Source organism: Haliaeetus albicilla, chromosome W, assembly GCF_947461875.1.
Source record: "Haliaeetus albicilla chromosome W, bHalAlb1.1, whole genome shotgun sequence".
Lineage (NCBI taxonomy): Eukaryota > Metazoa > Chordata > Aves > Accipitriformes > Accipitridae > Haliaeetus > Haliaeetus albicilla.
Genome location: NC_091515.1, coordinates 37,854,093 through 37,872,219, shown reverse-complemented (window position 1 = coordinate 37,872,219; position 18,127 = coordinate 37,854,093). Strand labels below are relative to the sequence as shown.

General features: G+C 41.7%; 1 protein-coding gene across 6 annotated transcripts in view; it reads right to left on the bottom strand.

Moving 5' to 3' along the window:
• The window catches only part of LOC138681756 (single-stranded DNA-binding protein 2-like), a 211,080-nt gene that overhangs the window by 15,963 nt on the left and 176,990 nt on the right, over window positions 1-18,127 (bottom strand). For all 6 annotated transcript variants that reach the window (XM_069775279.1, XM_069775277.1, XM_069775280.1 and 3 more), the window contains 3 exons: window positions 13,964-14,012; window positions 12,139-12,174; window positions 4,763-4,817 (listed from right to left, as the gene is read on the bottom strand). In XM_069775279.1, the coding sequence (XP_069631380.1) occupies window positions 4,763-4,817; window positions 12,139-12,174; window positions 13,964-14,012 (140 nt within the window). The remainder of the gene's footprint in view (window positions 1-4,762; window positions 4,818-12,138; window positions 12,175-13,963; window positions 14,013-18,127) is intronic.

Genomic DNA, 18,127 nt, shown 5'->3' with positions numbered 1-18,127 from the left:
GACTGTAACCTGGAATATGCATTCTCCAGAACCCCACAAGGCCTAGGAAAGCTTGTGTTTCTTTCTTGTTAGCTGGTGGAGACATAGATGCTATCTTGTTAACCACATCCATAGGGACATGATGGCGTCCATCCTGCCATTTTATTCCCAAGAACTGAATCTCCTGTGCAGGTCCCTTGACCTTGCTTTTCTTTATGGCGAAACCAGCTTTCAGAAGAATCTGAATTATTCTTTTCCCCTTCTCAAACACTTCTTCTGCCTCATTGCCCCTGAACATTTACAATACATAGATGACATCATCGTGTGGGGCAATGAGGCAGAAGAAGTGTTTGAGAAGGGAAAAAGAGTAAGTCGGATACTTCTGAAAGCTGGTTTCGCCATAAAGAAAAGCAAGGTCAAGGGACCTGCACAGGAGATTCAGTTCTTGGGAATAAAATGGCAGGATGGACGCCGTCATGTCCCTATGGATGTGGTTAACAAGATAGCATCTATGTCTCCACCAGCTAACAAGAAAGAAACACTTCGTGCCCCACGTTGGGCGCCAAAAAGGACTGTGGTGGGTTGACCCTGGTTGGATGTCAGGTGCCCACCAAAGCCGCTCTATCACTCCCCCTCCTCAGCTGGACGGGGGGGAGAAAATATAACAAAAGGCTCGTGGGTCAAGATAAGGACAGTTTAATAAAGTGATAGCAAAGGTTGCGCGCGCGAAAGCAAAGAAAAAACAAATGATGTTATTCTCTACTTCCCATCAGCAGGCGATGTCTAGCCACTTCTCAGGAAGCAGGGCTTCAGTACGCGTAGTGGTTGCTCCGGAAGACAAAATGCCCCCCACTCCATCTCCCTTTACTTAGCTTTTATATCTGAGCTGACGTCATATGGTATGGAATATCTGTTTGGTTGGTTTAGGTCAGCTGTCCTGGTTATGTCCCCTCCCAAGATCTTGCCCTGCCCCAGCCTGCCATTGAGGGGGGGCAAAAATGTTGGAGAGACAGCCTTGATGCTGTGCCAGCACTGCTCAGCTGTAGCCAAAACACTGGTGTGCTATCAACACCTTTCTAGCTACTGATGCAGAGCACAGTGCTATGAGGGCTGCTATAGGGAGTATTAACTCCATCTCAGCCAGACCCAATACAGCAGACAACACCAAGTTGGGAGGGAGGGTTGATCTGCTCGAGGGTAGGAAGGCTCTACAGAGGGATCTGGACAGGCTGGATCAATGGGCTGAGGTCAATTGTATGAGATTCAATAAGGCTGAGTGCCGGGTCCTGCACTTTGGTCACAACAACCCCATGCAGCGCTACAGGCTTGGGGAAGAGTGGCTGGAAAGCTGCCCAGCAGAAAAAGACCTGGGGGTGCTGGTTGACAGCCAGCTGAATATGAGCCAGCACTGTGCCCAGGTGGCCAAGAAGGCCAACGGCATCCTAGCCTGTATCAGAAATAGTGTGGCCAGCAGGAGCAGGGAGGTGATTGTTTCCCCTGTACTTGGCACTGGTGAGGCCGCACCTTGAGTACTGTGTTCGGTTTTGGGCCCCTCACTACAGGAAAGACATTGAGGTGCTGGAGAATGTCCAGAGAAGGGCAACAAAGCTGGTGAGGGACCTGGAGCACGTGTCTTATGAGGAGCAGCTGAGGGAACTGGGGTTGTTTAGTCTGGAGGAAAGGAGGCTGAGGGGAGACCTTATCGCTCTCTACAACTACCTGAAAGGAGGTTGTGGTGAGGTAGGTACTGGTCTCTTCTATCAAGTAACAAGCGATAGGACAAGAGGAAATGACCTCAAGTTGCACCAGGGGAGGTTTAGATTGGATATTAGAAAAAATTTCTTTACTGAAAGGGTTGTCAGGCATTGGAACAGGCTGCCCAGGGAAGTGGTGGTGTCACCATCCCTGGAGGTGTTCAAAAAACACGTAGACGTGGCACTTTAGGACATGGTTTAGTAGGCATGGTGGTGTTGGGTTGACTGTTGGACTCGATGATCTTAAAGGTCTTTTCCAACCTAAACAATTCTATGATTCATGGTACAGTGTGGTGCAATGCTTCAAAACCAACCTGAATCCAAAAACAACAAACCCATGTTGGCACAGTGTGATGCCTAAGCTATAAGTTCTGCCAAGAGCTTCATTGGGCCTTGCAAGAAGTTGACACAGCTATACTGCTTCTCAGTCTGGGATTACTTCACATAGAACAAGAGGACAGATATGCCCTTTCCCTCCAATCAATGTACGTGAATTTTCAGACTGGTGCACCTCCAGAACTGAAATGCAAGATTTAAATAATGACATATGCAATACAACCCACATAACTCTTCTGATTAAACTTAGGAAATCAATGCCTGAAATGTACTAGTAGATACAAATTATTCATTCCCAGCTCCGACTTATCCCTACTGCTAACACACACAAAGTCTTAATACCCTTCATCAATATTTGTAAGAAGGAGAAGGCAAAAAATGCAGCAGATAGGTACACAAATTAGGAAAAAAACTTTCATAAGGGAACTTGACAAGAGATAGGCCATGTAACAAAAAAGTTTATTGAGAGGAGAATGACCTCAGAAAAGTCTAAATAAATCCCTAAGGGGACAGCATATCTTTAAAAAATATAGGCAACTCTGGAAAAACACTACCCTCTATAGTACCTACAAAAAGAGTAAAAGAATAGCTAAGTAGCTCTATACCTAGTTCCTCCAAAACACTATTCCATCTCTTTGAACTGTGAGTTTTGAGCTTAACAGCAGACACAAAAAAACCACTGCTGAGCTGTAAATCTTTTTCTAAAACAAGGGACTTTTGAGTCAGAAGTAGTGAAAGCAAGAAAGCCTAGACCAGACTGATGTGTGTTGGAACTGGGAATGCAGCCTGACCTCATGCAAAAATATATTTGTACATACGTGGGGCAGTTAATATCAATGTCTTTGTCTATTCCTTTATCTTTCTGATACAGTTTTCCAAGCATTAATTAATGTAACCTTGGTGAGTAAATAATTCCATTATATGCAAAGAACTATGCATCACTAGGACATTCAAATATATTGTTTAAAAAAGAGGGAAACTAAAAGCTTTTAGCCTAAAGTTAGCAAAAGTAAAATTAGCATATAAAAAGTTATTTTTAATGTTCAAGCAGGTAGGCGATAAGTTCTTTAACCACCAGATCCTTTTGAAACATACAACCCTGGCTCACCCTAAGTTCTACTGCCTCTTGTGAAAACACATAAAGATTGATTGGGCCATGGGAACATTCAGAGCTGGAAGGGTTTTCAGAGGTGAGTGAGTACCTTTGCAAAATTCTCAGGTGGCCAATGTCTAAGTGTTTTTATACTTTGGAAAGCAGAGGCCTTAAAACACCTTAGAGTCTCTTTAATTGAAAATAGAAACAATTCCTCAATAGGTGCTTTATTTTAAGCACACACAGACAGCTTAACACATACCATAACTACAGTGCTGACTACTTTTAAAAGTGCAGGCTGTCTGTGGGTTTGTTTTTATGTTAAAAGAGTTTCTACCTTTTAACTGCCAGCTCACATTAATTATCTTTTTCACTAATGATATGAACAAGGAAGCCCTACTTTTTATTTCAGGTCACATTTTAAAGCCCTGGAACTGTATTTAATTAAGATTTTACATCAGTGCAGTAAGTTTTCATGGGAAGTCAGAAAACTTCCCTACCCTCTTGTGCTGTAGAAGACAGCAATAATATGTAGTACATGAGGACTGAGGATGCTATTGCATCATTGAGGTGAACAGGTCCCTCTTAGCTGGTCAAAGTGGGTTACAAAGACAGATGTTGGCCAAAAGGAGTCTGAATATCTGCTGAATATTGAGTTACACAAAAATTAATTAGCTTCTTTTTAGCAGATGTCTCATAATATCCATGGGAGAAAAGCATCCTGCATATCTTGCAGTTCCTCCTTCATGTCAGATACTTTGCTGAACATCCATGGAGAGAAATACTTAGATATAGTTGACCAACTTTAAGCCTTGAGAAGCTAGCTAGCTGTCCTGAATGCTCCCATCCTCCTTCTCGATTCTTTAAACCTTAATAGGAATGGTGGCCAATCTGTATGGCCAAAATCTCCATGTGGTCAGAATTCCAAGATACAGATCATGTAACTTGGAGAAACAATAGGACAGCAAAGTTCTGGGAACAGATCACAAATAGGACATGACAGTGGTTCCTCTGGGGCCTTACTCCTCCATTGCGGGATAGAGGAGAGCAGTCTGCCCAGCATAACCATGCTGCCAGTCAGATGACATAGCCATGTGATGCAGCCATGCTTCTGAGTCATGCATAGCTAAAGAGCCATATATCGGTAAGGTCTATCACATAGGGTACTATAGAGGAAGTTTCACAGGATTCAAAAATCTCCTGATTTCAGAACTGGAAGAATTGTCCTGAACAACATTAGCAAAACCAAATACACATTCTGTTTTCTTTCTTTTTTTTTCTTGCTATTTCTAAAATCATGCAAGAAAGATGGGCTCAAGAGCCAGAGTAATGAATTGCTTTGAACTGCACAGATACAAGGCTTTGTATCTCTGCAACAGAGCAGGGAGAGAAAGAAAGGGAAAGAGCAGAAAAAAACCCCTGATACAGAAAGTACAAAACTAATGCCTTCTCATTAGCTGATCCTTCATGAAAAATATATCAATTGGATCTAGCAGTTTGTCTGCATTAATAGCACAGAAAAATCTGAAAAAAAGAATTTGAGTACTTCCTAAAATCCCTTATAATTTTCTTTCATTTTTTTCTGAGTAGATTTCAATACCTGCTGGACTTGGCATGATAGGTGTTCCTGGTGGCCCTCCACCTCCTGGAGGACCCTAGAGAGGGTAGAAAATAACAGTTAGCATGAAAGGAAAAAAATACCACAGTCAAGAATGAATATGGTACAAAAAAAAAAGTATCATGAATGTCATGAGTTACTCTGGTAAAAACATGCACATTTTCTGGTAAGCTAGCAAAACAGCTCATTAAGACAGCATCATTGATCAGCAGGCTCTGGCACAGAGTTCTGATATATGTACATCTATGGATCCAAGAAGATCCATTAGTCAAAAGCTCTGAACCATGCTATGAGTCAGACAAGAAGGATACTTAGATCAAGGCCTAAGACAATTATATTTAATTCCCTCAACCTACTTTTGTTAATACCAGTTTTCCAATTGTCATTTCTCTTTCATTGCTCTCAGTACATAGTCAGTGGCAGAGTAACTAATGTTTGCTAAGCACAAAATATGGGGATGCTTTGTGGGGACAGAAGAGGCTAATCACCTGAAGAAAGCTTTCTTTTTGAGGCAGACTTGGTATCTCAGTATCATGTCAATCTTAATTCAGTCTGTATAACATTCCACAATTCTTTTTTAATAGCACCTGTATATATATATATGTGTGTGTATATATATATATATATGGACAGGCTGGATCCATGGGCCAAGGCCAATTGTATGAGATTCAATAAGGCTGAGTGCCGGGTCCTGCACTTGGGTCACAACAACCCCATGCAACGCTACAGGCTTGGGGAAGAGTGGCTGGAAAGCTGCCCGGCAGAAAAGGACCTGGGGGGTGTTAGTCAACAGCCAGCTGAATATGAGCCAGAAGTGTGCCCAGGTGGCCAAGAAGGCCAAGAGCATCCTCGCTTGTATGCAGCATGGTGTGCTGTTCATGGATTGGAGGGCCGTTTGATGCTACACCACTTGGGGTTCCCAACATCTAAAGTGACATAAATTTATCTATATTATTCTCTTTCTTTACAGTGTTAGCTCTAATAAACAGCATTTTAAATGATACTTTACAGAGTCTGAGTGCCTTTCTTAATGGGATTATAACAGACCAGCACCTCCTGGTGCAAAACATTTGGCATAGTCAGCAGGATCCAGTGAGAAATGCCTTTCAGGAGAAAGAATAGTGAAGAAGAGGGAAACTGGGTGCCTGGCTGGCCCTGCAAGCAGCCGGGGGGGGGGGGGAATTTGCAAGGTATTTAGCCCAGGTAGCTTCACCAATATGTTGGGAAAGTGAGGAGGAATTGTCTGAATGCCCCACCTCAGCTGAAGTATTATCTTGTCTTAGAAAGCAGGGGCTGGGGAAAGGAAAAGGCAAGGAATATTTGCGCTGTCTTTGGTTGTTACTAACATGCTTGATACAGACATGGGGGCATTTAGAGCTGATGCAAAACGAAGTGCATGAGCTGCAGGCACAGCTCCTCATGGCAGCCCCCAGGCAGCAAGTGGTGGTGCAGGTGCATGCGGTGCAGGGAAGGGTGCACAGAGCAGCCCAGGAAAAGCAGTGCTGAGGTACCAGCTATTCGCCAGAGGGATGAATGGTAGGACGAGGTACCCTGGTTCTCTTATGAGGATGAATGGACATAGGGGTCAGAGGATGAGTGCAGCAACTGCATTTCATCTGGCCATTAGTGAGTCACAAAGCAAAGGGCCTCCGGGGGGCATCCCAGCAGGCTGTCTCAGTGTGTGATTTTACACAGCCTAAGTTGCAAGATTTAGCAAAAGCATACTGGCAAAAGCAGGGAGAAAGGCTTTTGCACTGACTATTGCGAGTATGGGACTTTGGAGGTGATAGTATAAATTTAAATCCTAAAGAATTAAAGTGGTTTGGTGTCATCTCACAAAACCCTATGATTACCCAGCAGCTGAGAGGAGTGCAGGGTAATGTATCCCATTCCCTGTGAGCATGGCTCCAGGAAGCTTTAAAAGTAGAGTACCCCTCACCTACCATTTGGGATGATAAAGCAGAATCCTGGAAAAGTATAGCTGAGGCTGATCAGTATTTATGGGAATCGGCCACATGGCAAGGCATGTATTTGCATAACTTGTAAAATCCTGATATGGAACCTTTTGCACCCAGCATGAAAACCTGCATGTTAGAGGGTGCCCATTTGCCTTGAAAGGACCAATAATTTCCTTGCTAGGGGCTGCTGTGGGAAGAACAGTGGGGGATGTTATCCTATCACTAGGACAGCTTGGTGATTATCAGACTGAAAAAGAGGAGACGAAGCCTGATGCATTTCAAATGCAACAGCTGAAGGGAAAAGTTATGCAGAAAGAGATGTTTCTTGCACTAATGCAGGCATGAGTGCCTAGGGAGCAGATAGATGGCAAATCAACTCCTTATTTGTGTAGTTTGCATATGAAAGCAAAAGAAAAGAGGAAGGTGTGAAGGGAAGTGTGGAGCACCAGGACATCAGTCCCATCGCATCACCCTCTGTCGACAGTGAAGATGCATCCTCCCCAGCTGCCTCTACCCTGACCTTTCTCCTTGGAAACAAGAATAGGAAATGTGTGGTCCCTCTCCAGTATGGATAATAAAGGGAGCTAGCTGGGAGGACCATTGCCCACACATTCTGCTTGTAATACATTGGAGCTGGCATGATAAGCAATGGGTTATGGCCCTGCTGGATACTAGGGCAGAAGTAACCCTAATTCGTGGAAATCCATCCCATTACCCCAAGAATAAACTGATGAATATTAATGTATTTGGGGAGAGGGGAGAAGAGCCAGCTCAATGAGTTTCTCTGATCTTACAATTAGAAAGATAACCATCATTTTTGGCTCAAATATGGATTACAAGAGTGCCTGAATATATCATAGGGCACAATCTGTTAGCAGGCAAGACCTTTTATACCACTAGGGGAAGATATTCTTTTGGTATCTGTCCTGGTTTCAGCTGGGATAGAGTTAACTTTCTTCCTAGTAGCTGGTATAGTGTTATGTCTTGCATTCAGTATGAGAAGAATGTTGATAACACTGATGTTTTCAGTTGCTGCTAAGTAATGTTTAGACTAAGTCAAGGATTTTTTTCAGCTTCTCATGCCCAGCCAGCAAGAAGGCTGGAGGGGCACAAGAAGTTGGGAGGGGGACATAGCCAGGGCACCTGACCCAAAGTGGCCAACGGGGTATTCCATACCATGTGATGTCATGTCTAGTATATAAACTGGGGAGAGTTGTCCTGGGGGGGATCACTGCTCAGGAACTAACTGGGCATCGGTTGGCGAGTGGTGAGCAATTGCATTGTGCATCACTTGTTTTGTATATTCCAATCCTTTTATTATTATTATTGTCACTTTATTATTATTATTATTATTAGTTTCTTCCTTTCTGTTCTATTAAACTGTTCCTATCTCAACCCAAAAGTTTTAGCTTTTTTTTCCAATTCTCTCCCCCATCCCCCTGGGTGGGGGTGAGTGAGTGAGCAGCTGCGTGGTGCTTAGTTGCTGGCTGGGGCTAAACCATGACAGTATCCAATCAGCTCAGATCTGGGAACCCATTGTGCTGACATCCCCCCCCCCCCAATCCTGTAGCCTTAAAACAATACTGGTTGCCTGGGGAGCATGCTGAAATTTCTCAAACTATTAAATAGTTGCTAGAAGCCCGTTATCAGACAGACATATTCACCATTTAATAGCCCTATTTGGCCTGCAAAGAAACCAGATGGGTCCTGGCATATGACTGTAGATTACCAGCTTTTGAACAAAGCCACCCCTCCCATGGCTGCAGTCGTGCCAGACATCTTCACCTTATTTGAGCCGCTGGAAGCTGAGGCAAGTGCCTGACATGCTGTTATTGACTTGGTGAATGCAATATTCCTATTGCTGAAGAGTCACAGGAACACCTTGCCTTTTCCTGGGAAGGCCAGCAGTACACATTTACAGTGCTGCCTCAGGGATACCTACATAGCCCCACAATTTGTCACGGGATTGTGGCTCAGCACTTGGAGGAGCACAGCCTGCCCCCAGCGTCAACTGTTCCATTATACTGATGACATCCTGCTGACTGGATCTACGGAGCAGGATGTTGGAGAGGCACTGAGCAGTGTTGTGGACACCGTGAGGGGGCATGGTTGGTAAGTCAATCCACAAAAAGCACAAGGACCAGCAGCTGAAGTAAAATTTTTAGGCTTCATCTGGAAAGGACCTTGCTGGATTATGCCTGAAGCTGCAAAACGAACAGTACTTCATATAGCTGAGCCCCAAAGCAAGGTTGATGTGTAGTGCTTTGTAGGATTATTGGGGTACTGGACAGTTTATCTCACACAGCACAGATTTTAAGACCCCTGCATAATGTAGCAAGAAAGAGGAACCAGTTTGTATAGGGGGGAAAATGAAAAAAGAGCTTTCAAACCAACTAAGCATGCTGTGTCCTATGCTGTTGCACTGGGTCCTAAGCAATCTCACAAACCTTTTGAGCTGGAAGTCCTAGTTTCAGGAGATGATATTGCTAGCACATTGGAGCTTGTGGCAAAAAGGTGAAGGGAGGTGAATCCTGCTTAGCTTCTGGTCATGTCGGCTCCCCCCACGCCCCCTGCACAGAACTACATGCCTTTTGAAAAACAACTACTGGCTGCATATTGTGCTTTAGTAGAAACTGATCGAGTCATTGGGGGAGAGACCATTACTCTGAATGTGGGCTTGCCTATATTGCAGTGGGTTTTGTCTAATAATACCAACTATAGAATTGGAAATGCACAACAGTACAGCACTGTAAAAGGGAAATGGTATATTCCCATGCAGGCAAAGCTAGGTCCCCACAAAATCAGTGCCTTGCAGGAAAAAAATAGCCCAACTAGAATTGACAACTGTATCTCAACCTAGTTTGGAGCCATTACCCCCTGCCTGGGCTCAGGAAGCCCCACCATACAAACACCTCACTCCTGAGCAGCGACAGTGTGCCTGGTTCATGGATGGATCAGCAAGATATCTTAAGGGGGAGAGGTGGTGGAAGACTGCCACCTTTAATTCTGCCAAGCAAATCTCTGACTCAGCAAGGCAAAGGGGGCAGCAGTCAGTATGCGGAACTAATGGCTGTGCTCATGATATTAGAAGAGACCTCCAGTCCCAAGCTATGCATATATATCTCTCAACTCCTGGGTGGCATATAAGGGATTAACTGCATTGGGTTAGTAAGCAGCAAGCAGACAATTGGACAATAAACAGGAAAACATTGTGGGGTCGGGACTTATGGAAACAGCCCAGAAATGTGTGAATTTGAACCTGTGGGTTCAACATGTTGATGTCCATGTCACCCGGGGTGTCAGGGAGGGTTGGGAGCACAATGCCACAGTTGATCGATTAGCTCGAATTAATAGTGCTACTTTACCTCCTGATATCCCATCCCCTGATGCTCTATTATCTGATGAGTAAGCCCTTGGTAAATGGACCCACAAAAAATCTGGGCACCTGGGTGTCGAAGGTACATACAGATGGACCCAAAGTTGGGGCCTCCCATGTACCTGGGAAGCCATTCGGGAGCTAGTGCACCAGTGTGCAGTCTCTAAGGTATTGAAAGATAAAAAGTTGCCTCAGCAGTCTTATGGGCAGATTCAACAAGGCCCTGTCCTTGACTATACCTGGCAAATAGATTACATCAGGCCCTTACCAAAAGCACAGCAGTTACAGTACATATTGGTAATGGTTGACACATATACTATCTATGTTGCTGTTGTCCCCAGCTACACATGCTGACCAGAAAGGGACACTGAAAGGCCTGTGATTACTTAGCCAGTGGATAGGCCCACCCACCTGTATCCAGTCGGACAATGGGTCTCATTTTACAGGCCAAAAGGTTCAACATTGGGCTGCCAAGCACAAAGTACACTGGATATACCATGTACCTCATCATCCCAGGGGAGCTGGCCTACTCAAGCAGACCAATGCCTTACTGAAGGAACAGTTACACATGCTGTTCCTCTCACACTGTGTTACTGGCCAACAGTGCTACAACAAGCTGTAATGAATTTGAATAATAAAGCATACTTTCAAGGCTATACCTCCTACCAGCTTCTATTAGGTCACCAGCCCTATGAGGTACAATCTGAGATGCTGACAGTCTCATGACTCACTGCAAGTGTACTGCGTGTACTAGACTCCTCAAGGGATATTCATCCCTGCAGAGATCCTGGAAAAGGGACCAGAGGCCATGTACCTAATCCTAGAGGAACAGTCAAACACACCTCATTATGTGCCTTGACATATGCTGTACATAAAATAATGCCTTTGATTTATCTCATGCAGAACTTCTATGTGGAGCCTCACACTGCTGCTTTTGTTTGCTGCATGCTATGTATCAACAAACATGAAGTGTTGGATGCCCCTGCCTACTGGCTGCACTAAAGCTCCTTCCTGTCTACTACACAAGTAACTGGACTGTTTGGTGAAATTTGCACCACCATTGTCTTACAGGACATGGGAGGAGGGGTGGAGCCCGATGGCAGGACATCTTCAGTAGTCCTAGCCGTAATATTGCTGTTCTGCACTTATTTTCACAACCAGTATTTGTTTTACTTGTCATTATCCTTGTACTATTATTATTCATAGTGACTAGCTTATATATAAGAAACTTTCTATTAGCTGAACTGCTTACTAATATAATCTGTAACTTATAATATATTTAAGAAAGGTAAACTGCATGTGGATCAAAGGGTGGAATAAAGTGATCCTGACCAGGAGACCACTGTACGTCGAGGACTTAGTGATCCACATAACAGTTAACCTGGGTAGGCCTAGGCCTGCATTGTGCTGCACTGTGCTGTGCTGCACATACAGCATGGCCTTCAGGTCTGTGTTGTCACCTGGGGTTGAATGACAGTTAATACTAAGAAAAAAGTATACCAACTAATCTATAATAAATTAAGACAACATTTGTGAAATAAAACCAAAACAAAATATGGAGGGAAAAAAGTTTTCAAGTCTCTAGAAGGTAATTATAAGAATAAAAATATCCTTTAAAATGTTAGGTATAGGGACCCATTTATACATCTTTGGGGAGATAAAATCCTATTCTAAGTCTTCAAATGCTTTTTTTCCTGAAGAAGTTCAGAAATTCATGCACAATATCGTATCACTAAAGCAGCTGGGGTTTTTTGTCCTTTATTATTGAAGACAATATATTTTGTTGGTTATGGAAACATATGCTGAAATAAAACATAGTACTCAGAGCAATTTAGAACATTGATAATGATTCTAGTAATGAATATCAACATATGCACCACAGATGGCAGACAAAACAGCTAATTGCAGTTCAGATGTTCAGTTCTTAACCAACACACAAGGGTTCTTCATGTGGACAATGACTTCTTTGCTGAAATAAAATGTAACATCTATTTTAATGAGCAAATATATAACAGTGTACTTACTACATAATTCCCAGGAGATGCTGAAGAATAAGGTATCTGTAATATCAACAGAAACAAAACAGTAATTTCTTCTGCAGAGAGATGGTATCCATGCCTACATTTATTGACAGTCATATGTTAAAGCATATTTGTATAATTAATTTTAAAGACAAAGTTAAAGATTATGGGAAAATGCTATTAACAAACACACAGCACCTTTTCTAACTAACAGTTTATTGTATGTTCAAGACTAAAACTTACAATACAGTCATAAACAGAACTTAATACCAAATATTTCAAATCAAAATATTTCTGTTTAAGATTACTGTGTCCTGGAACCCACTTTACTGAAATCAACAGGAATAACATAATTCATATACATAAATGTATGCAAGTTGAGGTCTGATATCAATTCTCTATTATTTCATACTAAGTAAGTGATGCATGCATGTTGAACAGCCAACATCACTCTTGTAAGATACCAAGTTACAAACTCTAGTACCAATGCCAGTCCTTGTGTCTATCACAAGAATCTTCTCATTCATAGTGTGGGAGGCACAATAAGCTCTGTAAAGATCTACAATCTTGTAAAAGGTTCAGCTGTAAGACTATTAATGTAATATGCTTTATAAAGTTCTAAGCTCAAGTAGCACATACTTGCATTTAAGTCGACAGGACTTCAGAGTCATACCGAACAGGGACTAATTTTCTATGTTCTTATATGTACTGAATCTTGATTAAAATCCAGACCATAAAAGGAAAAGCATCTCTCCATTTCTTTCAGCTGCGAAGATACTCATTTTATGTCTTCGCATTATTCTTTCTTTTTTTAAAAAAAAGGACAGTTTCCTAATTTAATTTCAAATTCAATTTTGGTATTTGTTACAAAGGATATTTGGAGAAAAGCAGTTGTCTGCAAATAATCCTTTTTTATTCTTTATGAAATAGTCTTTGTGATGATTGTCTCTGAAGGAGCAGGGAGTGATACCATTATAGGAGGATAGGGTAAGATTTAAGAAACTCAGTTGAGAAATGACAAAATTATTTTGTAGAATAAGCATTTTCCATGGTTGTAGACCACTTGTCAGCCAACAAATTTTTACAAATGTATTTAGTACTGGACTTCTCAATTAATTTCATAGAGTGAAAATGTTTCAACTATGAGTCGAAAAATACCCTAATGCCTATTTTAGTTGAGTGCATGCAAAAATAAAGAGAGGAAGAGTTTCAGCTCTTTTTTTTCCTAATTGTAATTCAGTAGAAATAAAAAAAACCAAAACTGAGGACAACAAAAAGAACCAATACCATCTGGCCAGCCAGACCCATCTTATCCAAATGCAAATGCTGATGTCTTGCAAACATTTGCTCTATGATTCTGTGTTCCCTAGTTAACAGGAGTAAATATGCTTTTGTTATGTAAAATATATAAGCGCATGTTAGGATAAATCTTCTCAAGCTATGATTTCTGTAGAGCTTGCTAGCCAGATAGTATTGACCTAACTCTTCTTACTTGCACTAAAGGAAGCTAAAATATATTTTAAATATGCTCCAGGAAAACTTTTTTGTTAAGGAAGTTCTATAACCGATGTAGAGCTGTGTGATTATGAACAGAGCTGGATAGTTGCAGTAAAAAATGGTCAATGAGTTCTCTGTTAAGACATGGTCCTCACTGTACCTACTCTGCATTAGGGTTAAAAGGAACATAATATAATGGGGAAAAAATATAAAGCATGCAATGTTCTATTTGTTGAATAAAGTAGATTTTGTTTCCTATGGTTCAGTGTATTGATGAAAAACAACTCCCTTAATATAAGATGATGTCTAATATATTTAAATATTTACTTACAGAATTGGCACTGGTTGGGTTTGGCCAAGGTCTACCACTGCCTGGACCCCTGTAATAGAAGATGAAAGATGAGAAACAGAACAATCCCCCTAGCTTCTGATCAATTATGAGGAAGCAAATGTTTTCAAGTAATCTGTTCCCAGATTAAGTTAAGATATAGCTTTTTAAATTGTAATAAAGTGTGATTATAAACTGTAACTACACCAAGTTATAATGGTATAGCAAACTTATCATTGTTGCACTACCTTCTTCATTTAATCAGTTTATGAGATGTTTAAAGATAATTTATTTATTATTAGAACCTTGCCATTTACATTTAAGACATTTCAGTTCCTAACTCATTCTATGGCCTTTTTAGGACACTACCTGCTAGAACTGCATCATAACAAGTCTTTCATCAGTAGCCACATTGCCAGAGGCTATAGTGGAGATGATATAGTTTTGCATCAGTGTCAGAACACTTGCAGATTTAGGAAGTGTCAGATATTCCCCTACCATATTCTCAATGGAACAATTTGAAAGACGCTGCAAATTTGCGCCTCTTACAGTGCTTTCTTCTTGTTCAGGGAGAATTTAACTCTATGTTACATAGAGATGATGTTTTATTGTGGCACAGAAGTTTTAAAGAGAGTAAAATACAAGTTGCAAAATTCTTAAAAGTTCTCATGAGGAGTGTATTTCTTTGTACTTTGTTCACATTTTAAAAAATATTTGGAGGAAGTATCACACATTCCGCAAAAGTTTATTTACAATATAGACCAAAGCAGAAATTAGTATACTGTAAGTGCAATTTCAGCTATAGAAATATACTCTTGCTTACATAATTAAATACCTTCCTGAAAGACTGTAGCAAACATTTATTGAGTATGGGTCTAGAATACTGCAAGTATAGTAAGGTTTCATTAGTAAAAGTAATGCTAGTTCCTTATAAATCTTTTGATTAAAATTATTTTTTAGAAAAACAAGCCATTTGCTGTAATACATATCTAAGAATAACAACTATATTTCTATAGGGATATATTTATATATTTTATATATCAAAAATTGAAAACATGCCATTTTATACATACATTTTAAGCATATATTTAGACACCTATCTGTCATGGTTTAACCCCAGCCAGCAACTAAGCACCACATAGCCACTCGCTCACTCCCCCCCCACCCAGTGGGATGGGGGAGAGAATCAGGGAAAAAAAAAGTAAAACTTGTGGGTTGAGATTAAGACAGTTTAATAGGACAGAAAAGTAAGGGAAAATCCTACTACTACTACTAGAATATACAAACCAAGTGATGCACAATACAATTGCTCACCACCCACTGACCGATGCCCAGCCAATCCCTAAGCTGCAGTGCCCTCTGGCCAATTCCCCCCAGGTTTTTCTCACAGCTCTTGCTGTTATATTAACTTTCTTAATCTTATCTGAGCTCAGAGAAGTTTGGTGGTTAGGCTTCTTACTTTAAAAGTCTTGAGGGAACTAAACCATATGGAAGGTAAAAATCTCAGTGTTTACAGTCATAACATATGAATAACTACAATTATTCCTGGTAGCATTAGCACTCCTGTTTATTCAAAATTAAAATAAAATGACTTTTTGAAGGTCCTGAAAACATAAAGGCAGAGCAGATGACAAAATTTCTGCATTTAAAATGGCACTCTGGTCTCCTGGGCTTTAGAAAAGCTACATTAGCCACTACAGATTGCTAGACATGGGAAAATTATTTAAATACAGTACAAAAAGTAGGCTTTATAAATGAGTTAAGGAAGTTTTCTATCTATTTTAAAGTTTTGCAGAAGTAAAAACTTTTAAGTATATATGTTGCCTCAGGGTTTTAGTATTGAAACTCTGTTATTTTTTATTACATTGTTGATAAAACTATAAAGAATTTGGCTAAAACAATCAACTGAAATAAAGTGAAAATTAAGTGAATAATTTCATTTTATGCTGCTGTGGTGAGTGAGCCTTGACTAACAGCCAAGCTCCTACCCAGCTGCTCACTCACACCCCTCCTCAGTGGGACAGGGGAGAAAATAGGAAGAACAGGAAAGAGAAAGATCATGGGTCGAGATAAAGACAGGGAGATTGCTTACCAATTACTGTAGTGAGCAAAGCAGACTTTACTTGGGGAAATTTAATTTATTGTCAATTAAAATAGATACTGATTTGGGTAGTGAGAAACAAAAAGACAAACATTAAAACACCACCTTTCTTCCCCCCCTTTCCCAGGCTTAACTTCAATCCTTCACTCCAGACTCCTCTACCTGCCCCACCCAAGTGGCACAGGCGGGATGGGGGGATTGGGGGTTATGCTCAGTACATAATGATTTCTCTCTGCCATTCCTTCCTTCTCACATTTCCTCTGGTCCTGTGTGGGTCCTCCACAGGGTGAACTCTTTTAGAAAAATCTGCTCCAGCATGGGTTCTCCACAGGCTGCAGTTTCTTTAGGAATATCCATCTGCTCTGGTGTGGGTCCTCTATGGGTTGCAGTGTGGATATCTGCTCCACCATAGAGCTCTGACATTGGTGTTCCCTTTGCTGTTTCTCACTCTTTTTGTTCCATCTTCTGCTCTTTCTGTGGCATTTTTGCCCTTTCTTAAAGATGTTTTCACAGAGGTGCCACAGGCTTTGCTGATTAAATCAGCTTTAGCCTGCAGTGGGGTGATTCACCACTGCAGCGCCCCCCCCCCCCCCGCCCCCTACCAAAACCTTGCCATGTACACCCAATACAGCTGCTGACATTATTTTTGGAAGGTTGGAAAGGCAAATGTGCGGGAGAGGATCTTTTTGTGTACTGGGTCTGGCCAGGATGGAGTTAACTTTCTTCATAGCAGCCCGTATTATGCCGTGCTTTGCATTTGTGGATAAAACAGTGTTGATAACACACCAATGTTCTGGTTATTGCTGAACACTGCTTACACAGCATCAAGGTTTTCTCTTTTTCTTCTCACTCTGCCCCCCAGTGAGTAGGCTGGGGGTGGGCAAGCAGTTGAGGGGGGGACATAGCCAGGACAGCTGACCCAAATTGGTCAAAGGGGATGTTCCATGTCATATAATGTCATGCTCAGCAATAAAAACTGGCCAGGCATCAATTTGCTTTTGTATTTGCTTCAAATAGTATGCAAAAGCTCTTGGGTTGAGATAAAGACAGGGAGATTGCTTACCAGTTACTGTCATGGGAAAACCAGATTCAACTTGGAAAAATTAATTTATTTTTTTTGCCAATCAAAATAGATTCGGGTAGTGAGAAACAAAGACAAAAATTAAAACAACACCTCCCCCCCTTTCCCAGGCTCAAACTTCACTCCTTTCTTCCTGAGTCCTGCTAACTTCCCACCTGCTCTGGTGTGGGGTCCTCTATGGGCTGCAGGGTGGATATTTGCTCCGGTGCCATGGAGCACCTCCTCCCCCTCCTTCTTCTCTTACCTCAGTGTTCCCTCTGCTGTTTCTCAGTCTTCTTCTTCTCCTTCTTCTTCTCCTTCTTCTCCTTCTTCTTCTCCTTCTTCTTCTCCTTCTTCTCCTTCTTCTTCTTCTTCTTCTCCTTCTTCTCCTCCTCCTCCTTCTTCTTCTTCTTCTTCTTCTTCTTCTTCTTCTTCTTCTTCTTCTTCTTCTCCTCCTTCTCCTCCTCCTCCTCCTCCTCCTCCTCCTCCTCCTCCTCCTCCTTCTCCCCCCCCAGTTGTGTGGTGGTTTTGCCCTTTCTTAAATATGTTTTCACAAAGGCACCACCAACTCCACTGAAGAGCTCAGCTGTGGCCTGAAGTGGGGCTGTTGTGGAGCCGGCTGGAACTGGCCATGTCTGGCACAGGGCAGCCCCTGACCTCTTCCCACAGAGGCCACCCCTGCAGCCCCCCTCCCACAGCTCCCCTCCCGCTACTGAAACCTTGCCACATACACCTAATACAACTAAATTTATGATGTATATGCTCCTGGATTGAAATACCGTCTATGACCTCTCAGGCTGGTTGTTGCCATTTTTAACAATAAAGGATACTTTTTCATCCAGAAAAATGTAAAATTATATTTGGCAGATATTTTGCTCTTAACCAGAACAGCTTCCTTTAGATCTTTCATGGGAGAAAAAGCTGGATTTTAACATGACAACTGTTTTTGTAGAGTACACATATTTTTATATTTTAACATAGCCAAAAATCCAAAATCATTGAATAA